The 18153-nt window shown below is 42.9% G+C and overlaps 1 protein-coding gene across 11 annotated transcripts in view; it reads right to left on the reverse strand.

Annotated features, from left to right (window-relative positions):
• Positions 1-5388: 5388 nt before the first annotated feature.
• Positions 5389-18153, reverse strand: part of BCAS3 (BCAS3 microtubule associated cell migration factor) — a 500928-nt gene continuing 488163 nt past the window's right edge. For 4 of the 11 annotated variants that reach the window (XM_073315906.1, XM_073315908.1, XM_073315909.1 and 1 more), the window contains one exon: positions 5390-6474. In XM_073315906.1, coding sequence (XP_073172007.1) covers positions 6326-6474 — 149 coding nt within the window. In that variant the 3' untranslated portion in view covers positions 5390-6325. Of the gene's footprint in view, positions 6475-18153 lie in introns of all 11 variants that reach the window. The other 7 variants (XM_073315905.1, XM_073315903.1, XM_073315904.1 and 4 more) reach the window with 4 other exon arrangements.

An 18153-nucleotide genomic window follows, 5' to 3' on the forward strand; every position in this document is an offset into this window, starting at 1 on the left:
GAAGTTTATCTCTTAGCCTTAGGTTTGGAAAAGTACAGTCTGGGCTACTTGATTCAGAGAAGTGATGCATCATCGATGGACCTCTGGCCACAGCTTTCCCCTTTATTCAATTAATGTTTAAGGAGTAACATTGAATGTATTGACCACGTGCAGTTTTCTAAAAGGGTTAGGATGAATTTACAAACAGCTTTGCATAAAATCCGTCCCCCAAACACAGGCCAGACAGACAGTGCACATTTTACTTCATTTGAACTCGGCAGCAGCTTGGCGACTTTCCAGCTCAATGACCTGATTGACAAGTAAATCTGCAAGATTCAGGCTTAGCATGCACACTGTATAGATTATTCAAAGGGTGATAATGTACACATACTAAACCAGCCCTCAGCCCTGGGAGGTGTCAAACCAAACTTGATCCTTATCTGTCTCATTTGCCCCAGCAATCAGATTCATCAGACATGTGCAACTTTGCTTGGTGAATAGCTTTTTTCTGGCAATGTGATGCAAGCATTTCTTCTACCCTCTTTCCCTAGAGAACTGGCAGTTCCATTGGAATGTAGCACCTTGATTTCCTAATTCCTTATTCTTATGCATTATGGAGAGGATTTAACAACACTTCTGTAGTCTGGTACTGCGGCAAGAGAAAAACCAGCCTAACACAGTACCAGCCCGTAACGGGTGTAACAGTGGCATGAAAAATGCAATCCAACAGTCTCTGCCCCTCAGTATTATTAATCATGGGATCAAAAACACTCTGAGGAAGGGGCAGGTGACAAGTACAACTGAAAACAGGGACTAAGTCGTTTCCTAGGCTTTTAATTACACTTGGTGACAGTGATGTGGATTGAAAGCAACATCGGTCAGAAAGCATAATTTTAGTGCACGGTTAATGAAGGTGAGAATCTGCAGCTAGATACACACAGACTTAACCCAAAGTCTTTTTCTTCTTTTTTTCTTTCATTTGCGTAAATAAACAAACCGTGGATTTTGTTTGGGTATTTTTGTTGGTTTTTTGTTTTGTTTCATACTCCACACAATTTTAGTGGCCTCACAAAGAAAGAAGAATTTCAGCTCCAGAACTTTATTCCAGTTTTGGACAAAATTAAAAGCAACTTCTGTTGTTGTTTTAACACTCAAAACAGCTGTAGTCCCAAACCCCCATTTCGCTTGCTAATTGCAAGTGTTCAGATGGTGCAGTTTAAAGTTACCCTTAGCAGCTGTGAAATATTAAGGTGACATGCTTACAACCTAGAAGAAGATACTGACCACTTTTACAATAGCTCAGGAGCACAAGGGAAAGCCAACAGGAAATAGTGCAAGCCCTGCATGATAACAAGCCACAGTCTCTCTACTTTCCAAAGCAGAGGTATAAGAAATCCAGGAAAACTGTCACATAGATAGTTTTGCTACTCCAAAAAACACCAATCACAACCTAATGAAATGGTTATCAACACACACATTTATCAGGGTGCTGATGGGCATGGGGTTTGTATTCATTTATTTCACAGCTCTCCCCCCTAAAAGCAAAGATCCATCTTCAGGATGGCTTTTGGTGGGCTAGTCACAACTTGTGGTGTACAGCTTTTTGAGATCTTTTGTACGTGGTCAGTTCATTTTGTTGGCTGAGCTGCTTGAAGCTCCAATACCAGCGATCTTCGTGTTTAGCTCAGCTTCATGGATTGCACTTGGAGCCATGTATTTGGAGATCACCATTTCTCAGAGCTGAATATTCAGGACCAGAGTTACTGGTTCTCTTTGGCAGCATTGTGCCATTCCAGCAACGCAAGCAGCCGTACACATGGTTTAACCACCCAGTTAAGCTGGGTTTATGTCTGCTTCGCTGTGCCAGAGCAGAGTAAAACAGCCAAAGCAAATCTGCGAATCTAGCCCAAACTATTGTCTACTCTAAGAAACCACTTTCTGTAACTATTGGCTGTGTTTTGAAATCCTACAGTTTCCAGCACTGGCTCTGCTCATTATGCCCAGGCCTCCGTCTCTCACTGACTCTGAATCATTGTGAATTTGAACTTCAAACTGCCACATTTGGAGGATCTTTTTCTTTCCACTATGGCTGCAGTGAAACAATCCCCCGATATGATTTACGTGCAATACACGATTGCGTTTATTACAGAAACCAGGGTAGAATAAGAAAGCAATATTTCATGTTAATTCATGAAATCCAAGCCCAACTTTAATAGAAGGACTTCACTTTATACTAAGGATGATATACAGTCAGCCCTGCTTTAAATGAGACATTTTGCCTTTTGAACTCAGCAGGAGGGCCACTAGTTACTACTACTGGAAGCAGTTTAAAAACCTGCAAGTCCAGCAGGTCTTTGGGACTCCTTTAGAAACAGCATTTTATATTGTGGCACGGCATTTCTGCATGTTACAGTCTGCAAGCTGCACTGTCTGACAATACAGCCCTTCTGAAACATGCCTTAGATTATTTATACTTGCGCTGTAAGGCTCCGATCCAAAACCCATTGAAGTCAATAGGAGTCTTTCCACGTTACTTTAATGGACTTTGGATCAGGCCCTAAAAGTGAAATTCTGACTCCACTGAAGTTAATGGCAAAGCTCCCATTGACGTTGATGGGGCCAGGATTTCAATTTACAGGCTCAGTCGTCCAATGGATCAAATGTGCCAGCCAATAAGAGTCCCTGTCCTTAAGCGCTTACAGTCTAAGAGCCCCATGCAGAAAACTCTTGAGCCTGATCTACATTTAAATATGTAATCGACCTAGCTAAGGGCTCACAAAGGGCTGTGAGCAATTTCACACTGAGGTTGACCTAAGCCCCTGGTATAGCTGCAGCTAGGTCGATGCGAGAATTCTTCCATCCGCTTAGCAACTGCCTCTCAGAGAGGTGGATTAACTGTATCAATGGAAAAAACACCCTTCTGTCGCTGTAGGAAACATCCACACTGCAGCGGTGTAGTTGCAGCTTTCTGTGTCACGGTAGTGTAGACACAACCATACAGGGTTGTCAGTAGGCCGCTTCACAGAAAGGACCGTCCTTAAGGGCCAAATTCTGTTCTCATTTACACCGGCTCAATACACTCAGAGTCAATGCGGCTACACCAGTGCAAATGAGAATGAAAGAGCAAAGCAGATAGGACGCAATGTGGACGTCTAGCAATATGCTTCCTCCTTGGCTAGACCACGGATATCCCTCCAAGGGTAAATGAGAGGAGGAGAGGGGAGGAAAGGTGTTGTTCCATTAAGACACTTGGCCCCTTGTTCAAAGAGGATATTCTTTGTAACCCTCTTTAAGCAAGGTACTTCAGCATGTGACCTCAATGGGAGCTACTCATGTGCTTAAAATTAAGCATATGTGGAAGTACCTTGTTGAGTCAGGGCCTAAGAAGTTCCCCTTACAAAATACTCCGATTTCTATGGCACGTACCTGGAGAGCTGGATCTTCGCGGCTACTCTGCTAGGTCCTCTATGAATGGATCAAATTAATCCTAAATTACTAGAGGAAACAGGCCACCTCAGCTGCAATGCATGTGGGTAATTTTGGTGATCTAGCCCTTCTTCCCAGCTTGGGGAAGAGGCTAGCGGCAATGGGACGTTCCCGGCAATCTTTTCAATAAACAAAACGGACAATATTTTGACACTGCCCCAATCTGTAACCATCCCCTGCTCCCCCTTTTAAACAAATCATCCTGATTCAAAGGCGCTTCTTACAGCCTGGGAAGGTCCACATGGCTATATTGCAGCATTTATAAAAAGGGATTTAGTGCCTGTCAACAACAAACACTTTCCCAGTGACACCAGTCCGAATTATACACTCGCCTACTTTGTGTGTTCAAACAGAGCTAGCAACCAAGCTGCGTGAGGCTTCGCTAATATGAAGAATAGCAGTTGCCTTCCTTAAAAGAACCTTGTCCCTTATGGCCGTTCCTTGGAAAGACTGAAAGGAAACAAGAATCACGGTGACAACACAATCCCTTCTGTATGTGTTAATCTGGATTTTGTTTGAACGTCTAGAACTGACCTTGCCTTGAACTGTGTTAAAAATCCTAACTGGTATGGACTGACTTGACCTTGTGGTTCCATTTGTTCACAATGCCAGGCCTAGCCTAATTCGCTTAGTTCAATCCATTATTTCACAGACATAAAAGAAATGCAGCATTACAGCAGAGGCTGTTAGCACAGCTCTAGCTATTGGGCCAGATCTGCAAGGACTTCCTCCCCAAAGATGCAGGCAAATGCCTATTGATTTCAAGAGAGAGTTTTTGCTTGAAAAAGGACTGATTACAGACTGAATAAACACCTGAAATTTTCCCGCAAACTCCCATTGCTTAGTGGTTTCTAAGACAGACAGAAAAAAATACTTCTGTGAATCAGAGGTTTGGCAGAGTCGGGGAAAAAAAAAGATTTGAGCTTGAGTGTGTATTTGATTTTTGGCATTTGGGGACTGGGGCGAAGGAAGACGACGGTCAATTTTGCCTCAGTCAATGTGGTTGTTTTTAAGCTATAAGAGTGCAAAAAGATTTGTGGGTTTAGATAGTTTCCTTTCATTTCCATGACTCAAAATGGGTTATATTAAAAAGAAGTCAGAAGGAAATTTCATAAGCTGTTAGTCCCTTCTGGGTTTCTACTTCTTAAAAAAAAAAAATTAAAAAAAAAAAGCAGCTGAAATACTGAGGTTTATGTGGCTACTGGGATGAGCAGTCACTAGAATGGTTTCCTACTAATATCTGTATATTATATGGGTTTGCAGCTTCTTTCATTTTATAGTTAACACTTTATTTAATGCAATAGATGTTAACAAATGGCTGTGCAGTCAATGTTCCAAAACCAGAGGGTCAGGCCCTCGCAGCTAATGTAAATCAGCTTAGCTCCATTGAAGTCAATGGGTCAAATCCTCAACTGGTATAAAAGTCATTGGAGAGAACAGAGGCTCCTTGCAATGATCTCGTGGAAGCTTCTTGTCACTACAGTCTGTAAAGATTGGCCGGATCGTTCACCCTGCGACCTCTTCGAATTCAATGGAGACTCCACAAAGGTCTCGTTATGGAGGTTCCTGGGCTGTGTGTCTCGGATCTTACTGAAGTGTGAAAGAGGTACAAGTAGCCAGCGCTGGATGTTATCTCCATGAATAACAGATTATCAGGTTGTAACATGCGTCCACTGAGATTATTTTTTAAAAATAACTACTTTATAGAAAAAAAAGAACAGAAAAATGAACTTGCAAAGAACTATGGCCAAAATGTTCTTACTTGGGAGCCGAAAGTTAGGCACCTAAACCCATATTGAGGCATTTAAATAGTTGGCCTGGTTTTCGGAAGTGCTGACATCCATTTATTTTGATGCCAGGTGCCTAATTTAAGCCATCCATTTTGAAAAGTTTGGCCTGGCATCAATGGCTGACAGTTAAGGATGCAACAGATCTAGTTTGGTGCTCTTAGGTGGGTTTAATTAAGGCCTGGAAGATCTCAATTCTTGGTAAATAAGCACATACTATTTGATACAGGAATATACATGGAGCATACACACGTCCTACTAAAACGACAGGAACACTGACACTAAAGCAGGTTGGTTTAAACTTAGATTTATTCAATGACACATGCACATTCGGACAGCTAGTAGAGTTCCAGTGAACAATTTTTATAACTGACTATGAGATATTTATGACTTCTGTTAGTCAAGTAAGTACATTTCTAAAATACATGACTAGAATCAAACTGGAGCAGTAAAGATAATTCTTCCCAAGAACAAAAAGAAACTTCTTCATTTGTAATACTCCTGTCATCAATTAATATCAGCAGGGAACCAAAGGAGGACAGCAAAGAGATGCATAAATGAAGTAATAACATATCAGTCCTATTCACCATCTGTCTCGTAGACAGTCCTCAAGTTTTCACTTCCATCAGTTCATTTTTCAATGCTCCTCAATTTGCAAACAGCTAGAATTCACCGGCTGGATGGCTAATTCACCACTCAAGTTATGCAGATGCCCTTTTTTTAAGCACGGAAAAGCAGGTAACGGTTGTAAAATCATGGGCTCAGCCAAAAAATGGTTTCAAAAGTATTTCTCCTCTAAACAGTCTCTTCCTGGACACACCAAAAAGAAGCCAACAAGCTGTAAGGATTGCAGAAAGTGTCTCTTCTTATCAATATTGCACGGGAAAACAAACTCAATAAATTGCCAATATATTTTAAGAAGACTTTAAGCAGAAGAGTCATCAATATTTATTAGTGTAACGAGAACCATCCAACACTGCAGCTAACTGGTGGGTGAAATACACATCAAAATTGTTTAGATGGAGCGACATTGGGCTAGCCTGTCTGAATCTCTCCTCGTATGTTTGGCTAATTTAAGGGAATCCTGTAGGGAAAAGACTTAGAGGCTGGTTTTCGTTTGTCGGGAGAGGTGATCTGTAACCATCAAAATTGCGTGGAATGCTTCCGCTGGTGGAACCAGAACTGTTACTGAGAGTCTCTATGCTTCCTTCTCGCTGAAGCTCTGAAATGGAACGAGAAAACAGGCCCTGGTTAATGTTTCAGATAAAAGAAGGACGTTTGCCATTAGAAGGCCATTTTACTGACAAATCTGTTTATTGTATCACTGTTCTAACATTGCATTCACTCATCATCCACCTTTTACTGGGTGATTTGACGAAACACTCCCGAGGCATCACATCTACTTCTTCGCTAGGCTTATATTTCAGACTGAATAAAAATGGAGTTTAAGACATCTAAACCTTGTATTTCAGTTTCAGATGTGGTGTCTAATCTCGTCCTTGGGGACAAGTATATTGATTTGCAATATATTAAGATCCAAACTCAGAGATTTGCAAGATTGAACTAAGGAGAATTATAGAAGTCCTACTGACAAACAATGGCATAACTTCACTCAACAGGCAGAGCTAGTGATGTGACTGGACTAGAAAAGGAGTTCAGTTGTGATACTCGCTAACTGTGACCTGCAACAACCGCACTCAACCAATGCAATTCAACAGCCTATTTAAAAAAGGATTTTCCACAACTTCTTTATGCTGTACATACAGTGGGAAGCATCTTTGTGTTTTCTGAGGCAAACAGAAACAACAAACTTTCCTGGGTGCTTGTCTGCTAGGGCTAATGTCTCAAAGCAAAAGAAGAAAGCAGAAATGATCATGGTTAGTGTCTATTTAATTTACATCATCAAAAAGGTGATGAAACTGTACTGATTGCAGAGGGCTGGAAGAGTCTGTAAACAGGCCCAGGGACCTAAGGTTACTACCATTTGGACAGGATTTATTTCCCTCTTGCAGTCATGCACATATCATTCCTCCCATGCTGGTCTTAACTCTCGAAACACTCATATTTTTGTGTGGGCAGAACATCATTTCTAACTCTGACTCTGCGTGAGCCACTTGAATCCAAACATTGACTCAGTGGCAGCGTGCAGGCAATGCGACTGGGCAGTATCACACTCTCCAGCACTCAACGATGGCACGCAGCGGTGATATTAGGCAGGACCACACGTACAGCACAAGCATCCTCTCCCAGCCACTCAGTGACAGATTATAACAAATATTCTGGTGAGTTGCAAAGTGAGAGCCAAAGCCCACGCTCCGCACTCTGTTTCTACTCAACCTTTACTCGAGATGGATGGATAAAAAGAGTTAAGACCTATGATGTAAAGCCCCTAATAATTCTGCTATGGGAAAGGGGGGGATTGGAAAAAAAACCCACAGTCTATCTGTAGGCCATTGACCGGATTGGTATAATGTTGACAGGCACTTGTGCTACTATGGTGATGGGCACAGGATAAACACAGGGAGCCCACAGATTGACAGACAAAGAGTTTTTCCTATTGACTTCAATGGGAGTTTTTCTTGAACAAGGACTGGCTAGGAAGTGAGTACAGGACTGCAGGATTTGGGAGAATGATTTTAAACGTTGTCACTGCCAAATATTACTGTATCTCTGCCATTCACGGAGTTCAGTCTTACAGTGGGATTCTACCTCATTTATAAAGACTACGACAGTCCCTTTATTGCACTGAGACTCAGAGACAAGGACAAGCATATAAGTAAAACGCACCGCCCCAGCGACAAGCTTCGTCACGAAAACAAAAAACACCCCACCCAAGTACCTTTCTAACAGTGCACCGTTCCTCTTAGCATTAATATGCGGTACATGTGCATACATGGGATCATAGATCCATTTGAACTGACACCTGGTCTAGTAAGATGTGGCAAATTTAGTACTTGATCATGGAAGTAGTTCGCAATGGAGATAATTGGAATAGGTTACACCAAAAAACAAATCTGCTGTGACAATGCCCTAATCATGGTTTTCTTGCCGGTGTTTTGTTAAGGAATGTACAATGTATAAATGTCTTCATATTCCTTCATTTCTTAACTGTCCCAGGAGTTCAGGAAGTAAAAACAGTCATTTGAATCAGAAATGAGTGGTGAATCCCACAAGAACACTATGCTGCTCCTGGCTGATTTTGTGCTTTTATCTCGCCTTGCACACAGCTGGCTTGGTTAAATGTCTCACGTCAGAGCTTTCACTCACTGTGTAGCCATCACCAATAAGATAGAACATGGGTAGGCTCCAATCAAACATCATTAGGGCTGTTGAACTCCTTACGAGGTTACTTTCCTCTCTCTCTCTTTCTTTCTAAAACCATAATTGATTTTCAGGCAAGTGCTGCATTTTCAGTTCCATTAAAAAAAAGGAGGATGCAGCAGTACTGTAGATTCCCAAAGCCCAAACGCTGAGCAGCAAAATGTCAGCTTACAGGTGGGGGGAAAGAATGCATGAGATTCTGGCTGAGGTGTTACATAACTCCAGCCTTTTTTAGTAACAGTGCCTTTGTATTAACCATTCCTCAGTGATTTACTTAGTACCTTAAAGGGGATTTTTTTTTTCCTGAGAATCAAAGCCTTACGGCTTTTCAGGGGTGCTAAGCAATGATCGATCCTGCTCTTCTCAGTGCAAGGTGACAGTGCTCAGCACCTCTAAAAATTAGGCCACTCATCTGCATGTATTTTACTGTATGTAACTCCAGCCTTTTTTAGTAACAGTGCCTTTGTATTAACCATTCCTCAGTGATTTACTTAGTACCTTAAAGGGGATTTTTTTTTTCCTGAGAATCAAAGCCTTACGGCTTTTCAGGGGTGCTAAGCAATGATCGATCCTGCTCTTCTCAGTGCAAGGTGACAGTGCTCAGCACCTCTAAAAATTAGGCCACTCATCTGCATGTATTTTACTGCATGTATTTAACCTTTCCATTACAAGCCAGGATACAGTCACTGAAGAAGAGCGCTCTCCGTGGGAGGCTGCCTGCATTACTTCTCGCCACCATTAGGGGAGCCGGGGGGGCTAGTGCCAAGGAGTAAAACAGCACTGAGAAAAACCCAAGAAAATTGGAGAGGAGTTGAGATTTAGTGGATGGGGCACTGGACTGGGAGTCAGGAGACACTGAGCTCCTGGTGTGATCCTTGGGCTGCCTCTCTCTGTCTCCGTTCCCCATCCCACCCTTTGTCTTGGCTATTTAGACTGTACCCTCTTTGGGGCAGGGCCAGGCTTGCTAAGTGTTTGTACAACGCCCATCACAATGGAGCCTCACTCTTAGCTCAGGCCTCTACAGGCTACTGTAACGCAACAATGCACAAATCAGGTTAAAAATGAGAATGAACTGTGTGACTAAGTTAAAGGCTAAAGTAGAAACAAAGACCCAAGTTCTGGCCGCATGTAGGCACACATCAAAAAACCAACAGGCCTTGGGTGGAAGTTTTCACCCTAAAGCCTATGTGTGTCTCCTGGCAGAGTTCCTCCGAGCGGCTCCCTGGACTCGTTTGAGGAGCAGTGGGCACTGTCTGGGGTTCTTTGCTCTGTGTCCCCCTTGGAAGCCCTGATTTTAAACCTATGACCTACGCTACCTTCCTGTATTTTCATTTGTTGTCTCCTGGATTTAGCTGATCCCCTTGTATTTCTGGCCCTTCCCCTATGCAGAGGGGGAGGTCTTTTTGGTTTCATCCAGAACACAGGGATCAAAGAGGCCTAAAGCCTACAGACATACTGCTCTGTGCTCCACTGAGAAGCAGTCTGGGGATCAGGGGACATGCTCTGCATCTTTGTGAGTCTATGTCCCCAGTCCCACTGATGCAAATTCCGCCCTACAGATTAATCTGAGTTCACTCAAACGTTTCAGCATTATGTGTACACTTGTTCTGGAGCCAGTTACACAGCAAGACTGAGGTGCAACATACTTTGATATGTAAGGTACCATTGCTGAAATCCCAAGTGCTACATTATAAAGCACCACTAAGAGGAACCCAGGCTCTCTACCCCTGCATGCACCTGGGGAGGCTGCTTCCTATTCTGCCCCTCAGAGCAGCTACACAACGTGGGCTTAGGCATTTCATGGTCACCGGAGACCAACCCCATTGTAAATATGGCAGTGAGGCTCATGGCTATTACATCAATGGACAAAGTCAGCATGGTCATTATGTCCCTGAATGTCAATCAGATAAGGAAGCATTTTAAAGGGGATAGAATCATAGAAGTGTAGGAATGGAAGGGACCTTGGGAGGTCATCTAGTCCAGTCCCTGCACTCAGGGCAGGACTATGTAATAACTAGACCATTCCTGACAGGTATTGGTCTAATCTGTTCTTAAGAACCTCCAGTGGTGGAGATTCCAGAACCTCCCTAGGCAAAAGGATGTGTGGTCCAAAGTCAACGTAAGCTCCATTCTGAAGCTCTGCCAGGGACAAAAGAATGACCCAGTGTCTTGAAGACTGTCCTCCAGCTTTTGGGGTAGAAAACAGGGGACAGGCTCAGGATAGGGTGTAGTGGAGTAAAAAGTGCTAATATCCTGTAAGCAAGCTGTTTCACACCACCCAGCTGTAGGAAGGGGAAGGGGCCAGATGGCCAGTCTATTTTCTGAAAAGACTTGACAGAACTAGTTTCCATGACCTTCTGGGGCTTGTGTATGTCAAGGGATGCAGGCTCATAGAAAGGCTTTGTTATAGTTAAAAGACAAATCATTTATTTGTATTGTATGGGTACAGAAGTAATAACCTTTACAGTAGCAGTACCCTTGATGGCTAAAAGGAAAATGTCCAAGGGTGAAATCCTGGTTACACTGAAGTCAATGGGAGTTTTGCCATTGACCTGAATAGGGCCAAGCTTCCACCCAACATTTGGCCATCTTTCTTTCTCCTATATATCATTGCACAGTCCCTGCAAGCCTTTCAATACGTCTATCGTTCTCAGAGCAGCTTTTTCAATATTGTTTTCCTTAAAGGCAAATCAATTCCAGCAGCACTTCTTAAGAACCCTGCAGTAACAAAGCAACGTGCATGTGTGCTAGAGACGAAATTAAAATTTGGTGAGACAACCACCTAAGCTTCCCAGGAGAATACTATCAACCCTCATGAGAACACAAAAATCCACCTTCAGACGATTGTCAAACAATTCTTAAGAGGTGTCTATTTAAACACATTTCAGCATTTCCAGTTTAAACCACTTCTTTCTTTCACGTATGTACAGTTCAGAGAGAAAAAAAATCTCTGCCAATTGAAACCCTTGAAACTAGGCATTCGCATGGGACTTCATTTATCAAAGGACAGACAGATTTACAGAAAATAAAGGATTCCTAGTCCAATACTGTTTTACACTCTCAAAAATTATAATATGATCATGATCAAAACAGGGGAAAATGTTAAATGGTGAAGATTTTACTTCCTATTTCTTCCCTTTTCCATCTTTTTAAAATCTACTGTTTTAAAAGAATATAAAGGAATTGAAACAAAAAGCTCCTTTAAATAATGTTAAGTTTGTGACATAAACCAAGCAAAGCCAGTGAATTTGGGGGAGATTTCCAAAGGCACAGATGGGAACTGGATATTTTTGGACCTTTGAAAATCTCCCTCTTAAAAGTTCTGTTCTTCACTATTCCATTTATACAGTGGGGGTGGAGGAGGTGCAGCACGCATCTAAAATATGCATGGACCCCAAAAGTGACATCATGCCGGGGGCATGGATGGCTCAAGGGATAATGAGCCTTTTTGCTAGGTTGCGAATTCAAATCTAGCCCAGATTGGCAGTGCCCAAAAGTCTTTAATATCGTATGGCTCATGTGAAGTATATCTGACAATCATACTGCGGATGCTCACATAGAAACACCCACTTTCACATGTGGATCTAGCTGGCAATTTCAGCAGGCAGATGAAGGACTGAATGCTGAAGAAAGAGGACTTATTAGTGCACTGGGAGTCAGGAGACCTCTGTTCTACTCCTTACTCAGCCACTGCCTTCCTCTGTGACCCTGGGCAAGTCTCAGACCTACTCTGTACTAGGAAGTTAGGCTGGTATAACTACATCACTTAGAGGTGTGAAACATCCACACCCCGAAGCCAACCTAACCCTCGGTGCACACAGCTCTAGTCAATGGGTCGACCTAGCTAGCGCCTCACAGGGAGGTGGAGCACATTTGCCAACGGGAGAGCTTCTCCAGTCAGTGTAGGTCATGTCTCCACTGAAGTGCTGCAGTGTTTTAAGTGTAGACAAGCCCTTAATCTTGCCATGTCTGCTTCCTCGTCTATAGAAAGGGGATAATTCTACTAACCCAACTTTGAAAAGCACTCCGAGATCCTTGACTGCCCAGCGCTATGGAAGTGTAACGTATTATTATTCTAGTGCCTTCTCAACTCCAGAGGTGAACCCTCCAGGTCATTGGCACAGCTGTAAGGAAGCTCGCACAGCTGCTGCCCGTGCTGTACCTGTTCTGTGGATAAGCAGAGGGCTAAGTTCACTCAAAACCAAAACCAAAGTCCACCTGCAGAAGGAAGTGAGTGAAAGGCAGAATGGCAGCCTTAGCTTAGAACATCCTTGCTTATGTTGGCTGTGGGAGTTGAGCGTTGCTCAAATACTGGGAGACCGATCTGTCCCTGGTGTAATTCTGTTGGCTTCAATCATGTGTTATGCCAGGAATGGACTTGGCCCTAGGTTGTCTGCAGGTTATTTCATCTACATTTCCACAGGTACACACTGCCAAGATGTATTAACTTCCTTAAACGTAGCAGTAAAACAACTTATGATGCACTTTAACGGGCCTGTACGCTAGCCAACAAATCATGTCTCACATAAAACACATTCCATTTTATAGATTTGCTGGCTATTTGCAATACCTTCAGTTTGCTTCTGCTTTGAGGCAAGAAAACCAGGGTTGAGCCTTCAGGGTATGCAAAATGGAGAGGCGAAGGAAGAAGGGGGCCTCCAGGAGCTATTTATGGGGTCAAAATAACACAAGACCTGCTCTTCTCATAGCATTTCCACCATCAAGGAAATGAAATACTGTGAGAAAACCAGCACTTGCATTACTTTGGCCCCATAAATGGCTCCCTGAGGCATTAAAAAGCCTGTGAAAGATAAACACAAATACAAATAAACACTAATACTGGAAACATAGATACTAAAACCTGCCCGCATCCCTAGAGGAAATGACTCACAAAGTTCTGATTGGCCTTAAAAAAAAAAAGGGGGGGGGCAGAAATGTCTGCTGAAGAGATGAGGAGGAAGCCAGTTCAGGAGAGCTCAGAGAAGCCCTCTTCTCAGTTATGACACTCACTCTAACAGCCACCAGCAGAGGAAATGGGAATCACAGAATAATAGAGGGCTTCAGGGCACATGTGAGTTGACTGTGTTGAGGAGAGAAACAACAAAAAACTTATCTCCAATGCTGCACATCTACCAGATGTCAAAGGAAACAGGCTCCGTGGGGCTCAAAAAACAAGGGAAGAAAGACAAAACTGTCAACAATTATTCTCTACCTGCTAATGTGCAGATTTGTGTCAATGTGGCTCCGTGGCCCTGGGAGGCTGGGGGACTGATTCTCATCTATTGCTGGTGCAAACCAGGATTATGCTCCTCTTAAATCAATGGAGGCATGCTAGTGTAGAACAGATCAGAACAAGGACCATTATCTCCCAGTACAGAAGGAGTGAAAGAATTTGTTTCTCCTGAAAACGTCTCCAGGACCGAAGAGGCAGGAGGGGAAATGCTGCAGGAAGCCGTGTTTTTAGTGGCTAGAGTAGGGAGGTGAATAGCTTGCAATACTTATTTCACTGTACGTTTCAGAGAAGAACCCTATCATATTTCCTCATGCTCAGTTAACATATCAGAAAATACAGACCATTCCTTAGACCGATACTACTGCACCCATTCTAAGCCTGGCAGAGGAGGTTCACCCAAAATGCTGACAGCAAGATTTGGACCCGAAGAACAAGAGACACATTGAAATAGCAGATATTTTACCAGATTTGGCAACGACTCACTCATACAGTGGGGTGATGTGTAAACTCTGGATGCCCACCGCGAAGGTACTCATTTTATCAGTGGTTGTTTGGAACAGATTATAAGTTCCTAGGAAAAGACTCGTGCTCATATACTCATAAAGCACTGCACACAGATGAATACATCCCTCAGCCTCTCACCGTCCTGTGTATCTATTCCTCCATCCCCAGAGTATATGGTACAAAGCCTGGTTATTTGTTTTAATAGAAGAGGCTTCTTTCTGCTTTCACTCTGGCCACGCTTTTCAAAAGTGACAAATAGTTTAGGAAGACACCTTAAGGAGGCCTGATTTCCCAAGGGTGGGGGCCCAGCACTTCCTGGAAATCAGGCCCCTTGAAAGGAGTTTCACATTGGCCACAAGTCACTTTCGAAAATCTTGGCCTCTATCCCACGTGTAAACAAAATGAACTCCCCACCCTCATTTCTATACAGGCCACCTAGATTGAGGCCCCCAGCAGGCACTCACCAAGTAGCTGTCTCTGTGCAGGTACACATATACACAAAGGTAACAGCCCAGTGATGGGTGCCCCAGAGAGGCATGTAACTCTAATAATAATGATTTTCTTGTGGCCTTCTCTAGGTCCCAGATTTTTTCATCAGACCATAATCCTACCACTCCTGTTGTCACTTTGTTGCTCTGCTGAATCACAGAGCTGGGCGAACAGGGGACCTGTAGTAAGAGCTGTGGAATGTGTAGGGAGAGGATGACCACTGAGCCCACTGAGGCTGAATGACAGCTGCAGGGGGTGAGCCAGGTTTAGACGGGAGGCACACCTTCCTCCGTGCTTGGAAAGTGTGGAGCACATTTCAGGTACTACTGCAATCTAAACCCGATTAACAGAGCAATAGGAACTCAAATGCATGGCTCTCTGTGTTCCATAACTCCCTCCCCATGCTGTCCTGTTTTCATCCCTGCCAAAGGCTGAAAACAGCATCAGTGATCTATTTCCTTCAGTGCACACAGCACATGCCGTATTCTGTTGCATTAGTGAGCTAACTGCCAGAAATTGGTAGGAAATACTTATTTCTGCTAATATTTGCCTTCAGTTTTCAAATACCAAGCCTGATCCTACCTTGCAGTCCCAGCGTACTGCAAAAATAATCCTCTGCTTTTATTAACCTTCGTGCCAACGATGGGGGCGGGAGGAATGGCGCTATCTCAAAGCTTGTGATCCTCAGGTATGTGTCGGAGCAGAACAAGCTACACCAGGCACCAGTCCAAGCCAGGTTGCTGTACATTCAATTCAAAAAAGCTTCAGGAACTGTCAAAGGACTACAGCAAATCTAGAAAGGTATAAAGCCCTGCCAAGCCTAAATGTGAAGCCATTTTATATGGCACATTAATTCAATGCCTAAAGAAAATCTATATAGCCCTCTTTTGCCCGGAACACTCATAAATTATGCTGCCTTTCTTATTTGTGCTCTCTCGGTAGTGGTCCACTTGAAGCCATGGTATCTCCTTTATGTCTACTCAAAAATCTCATCTCTAGTGCATTATTTCTTCTAATGGTTTTTCCTTTCTCTCTGTTTGACTTCCCCTACAGCAGGCTGTTAAGCACAGTTTCAAAATATCCTCAAAAATCATTTGCTGGAAGAGCTGACCCTTTACTCTACCTACTGAGAATGGCACAAACTCCTGTACAGCATGGCAGAGATGCAGCCTGGATAAATGATACAATGACAGCCAGCCTGATGTGTCAGGGTAGTGGGGAAGCAGCAGCAACTCTGAATACTAGAATTATTCTTCATCAACTCAAACTGTCACAACACATTACACTCAAGCCCTCAGCTTGCTGAAGGAGTGACCCTGGACTGAATGGAAGAGTGCTTGGGGAAAGAACTAATTGTAGCTTCTTTTCACACGTCAGTCACTTTTCACAGCACCAAACCTTTCAAGCTCAACTAATGTCAAGTTCCCTTTTTCTTTTTCTGGGCTGAACATTTTTGAGTTATACAGACGGTATTTTTAAAGGAACAAGGTCTCCAGCAAGGGTCTGAGTTGTGGGGGAAGGGAAGGAAGTGCAAGAATTAGTGCACATTGGAAAGTCTATCAGACTTCTGAAGATTCATTAGGAATTCCTCCATGAACAGCTAGGAATCAAGGAAGCGGTATGGCATATTAGCAACTAATGTTTGAAGCTCTGAGTTCTATTTCTGTCATTCACTGGGATTATTTCACAGGGTCCTTTACAATCCAAATTTAAATTGGAAGTGCTTAGAAGCACTAGAATCTACTCTCTGCCTTTTTGTGAAACTAGGATGCAAAACTGGTATTTGATCATACCATAGGACAAGAGAAATAAGATGTCTCTCTTTAAAAAGGCCGGGTTAGATGACACTTCACTGGGGACACAAGCAACTTTTGGAAGAACAGTTCAGAAGCAAAAATTAGAACTTCATTTAACAATCAAAGCAACTTCCTTTTGTTTTGAAGAAAAGCAAATAGTCCCCCCTGCAGCTACATTATTCAGAATCAGGGCACTGTATATGTCCTCTTGCTTAGAATATCCAAGTATTAGGCAGTAGGGATGCTCTATATCTTCTTGTTATTAACCTAGATTGTAAAATCTTCGGGGCAGGGACTGTTTTAATGCATGTTTGTACGGCGTCTGCCACAATCGGTCTCCAATATCTGAATTCTAAGCACGGTTTATTACAAATAATAAATAGTAATTATGAAGATTCTGCCATCTGGATTCGTGTCCAAAAGGGTCCCATGTACAATGAAGGGTAAAAGGCAAGCGGCAGTCTTGAGGATCTGCTTTTCCAGATGTTTATGAACTACACGATTCTTCCTAACACAAGGATTAGTAAAGCATTTTTATTGTAATGTTGCTACAGTTACTCAACTGAACAGGATGTGTTCACACACGAGAACTTTCATGAAGCTCCAAAGACCAAAGTCTGCTCTCATTGAAGGGGATGTCTACGCCTCAAGCTGGAGGTGCAATTCCTGTCTCAATGAAACATACTGGCACTAGCTCTGACTGAGCTAGTGCGCTAAAAATAGACGCGTCACTGCCCCACGTAGGATCCTGTCCAAGACACCAGGGACACACTTGGGAAGCAAGCTCCTCCAGCTGCTCACGTCGCCAGCTCTACATTGCTGTTTTTAATGGCATGTATGTCTCCTCTATCTGGAAATTAGAGGGCTGGTCTCATTTTCGTGTTCATACAGCTGCTACACAGCCAGCTGGGGGCACACCATTTTTTCAGACCCATTCATAAAAAGAGCTACTTTGTCTTAAATTTATCAGCAATTAAGCAAATGGAAGGATGTTTCCCATCAGATTACAAAGTTTGATCGTAGTTAAACTTGGTGTCCTTCTCAGGTGTTAAAATTTTTCTTCACCGCAATGAATTGGGTAGCATATAGGTGCACGACTGCCCTCTGTTGGACAGCAGAAGAATTGCTTAGATGTGTGTCAGAGGCCTGATCAAAGCTAACGAAGATTCTCCGTGAGCTCAAGTTCGAGGGGCTGTGCTTTGGGAGCAGCAGAACCATAGTCTGACTGTTAATTTCTGATTTAAAGAAGCTCCAGTGGGTTGTGACAAATTTGAAGTTCCCAGAAGCACTAAGAATTGTAGCAATTTTTTTTATCAGCCGTTTGAGTAAACAGACCTTAGACAACTTTGAAAAGAGGAAATGCAGAGATATGATATTTTAATACTGAAAATCAATCGCTGTATGAATTTATTTCACACCATTCCAACAGGAAAGATGCTGAGACCCAAGAGAAGGGGCTACATTACATTTTCAGAGTAGAAAAGACATGCAAACACTGCCTATGAAATTGGAAATCAGTGGCCTATGCAAAATATTCATGACAGTCAAATTATCTTAC

This window comes from Lepidochelys kempii, chromosome 17 (assembly GCF_965140265.1).
Source record: "Lepidochelys kempii isolate rLepKem1 chromosome 17, rLepKem1.hap2, whole genome shotgun sequence".
NCBI classification, from domain to species: domain Eukaryota; kingdom Metazoa; phylum Chordata; order Testudines; family Cheloniidae; genus Lepidochelys; species Lepidochelys kempii.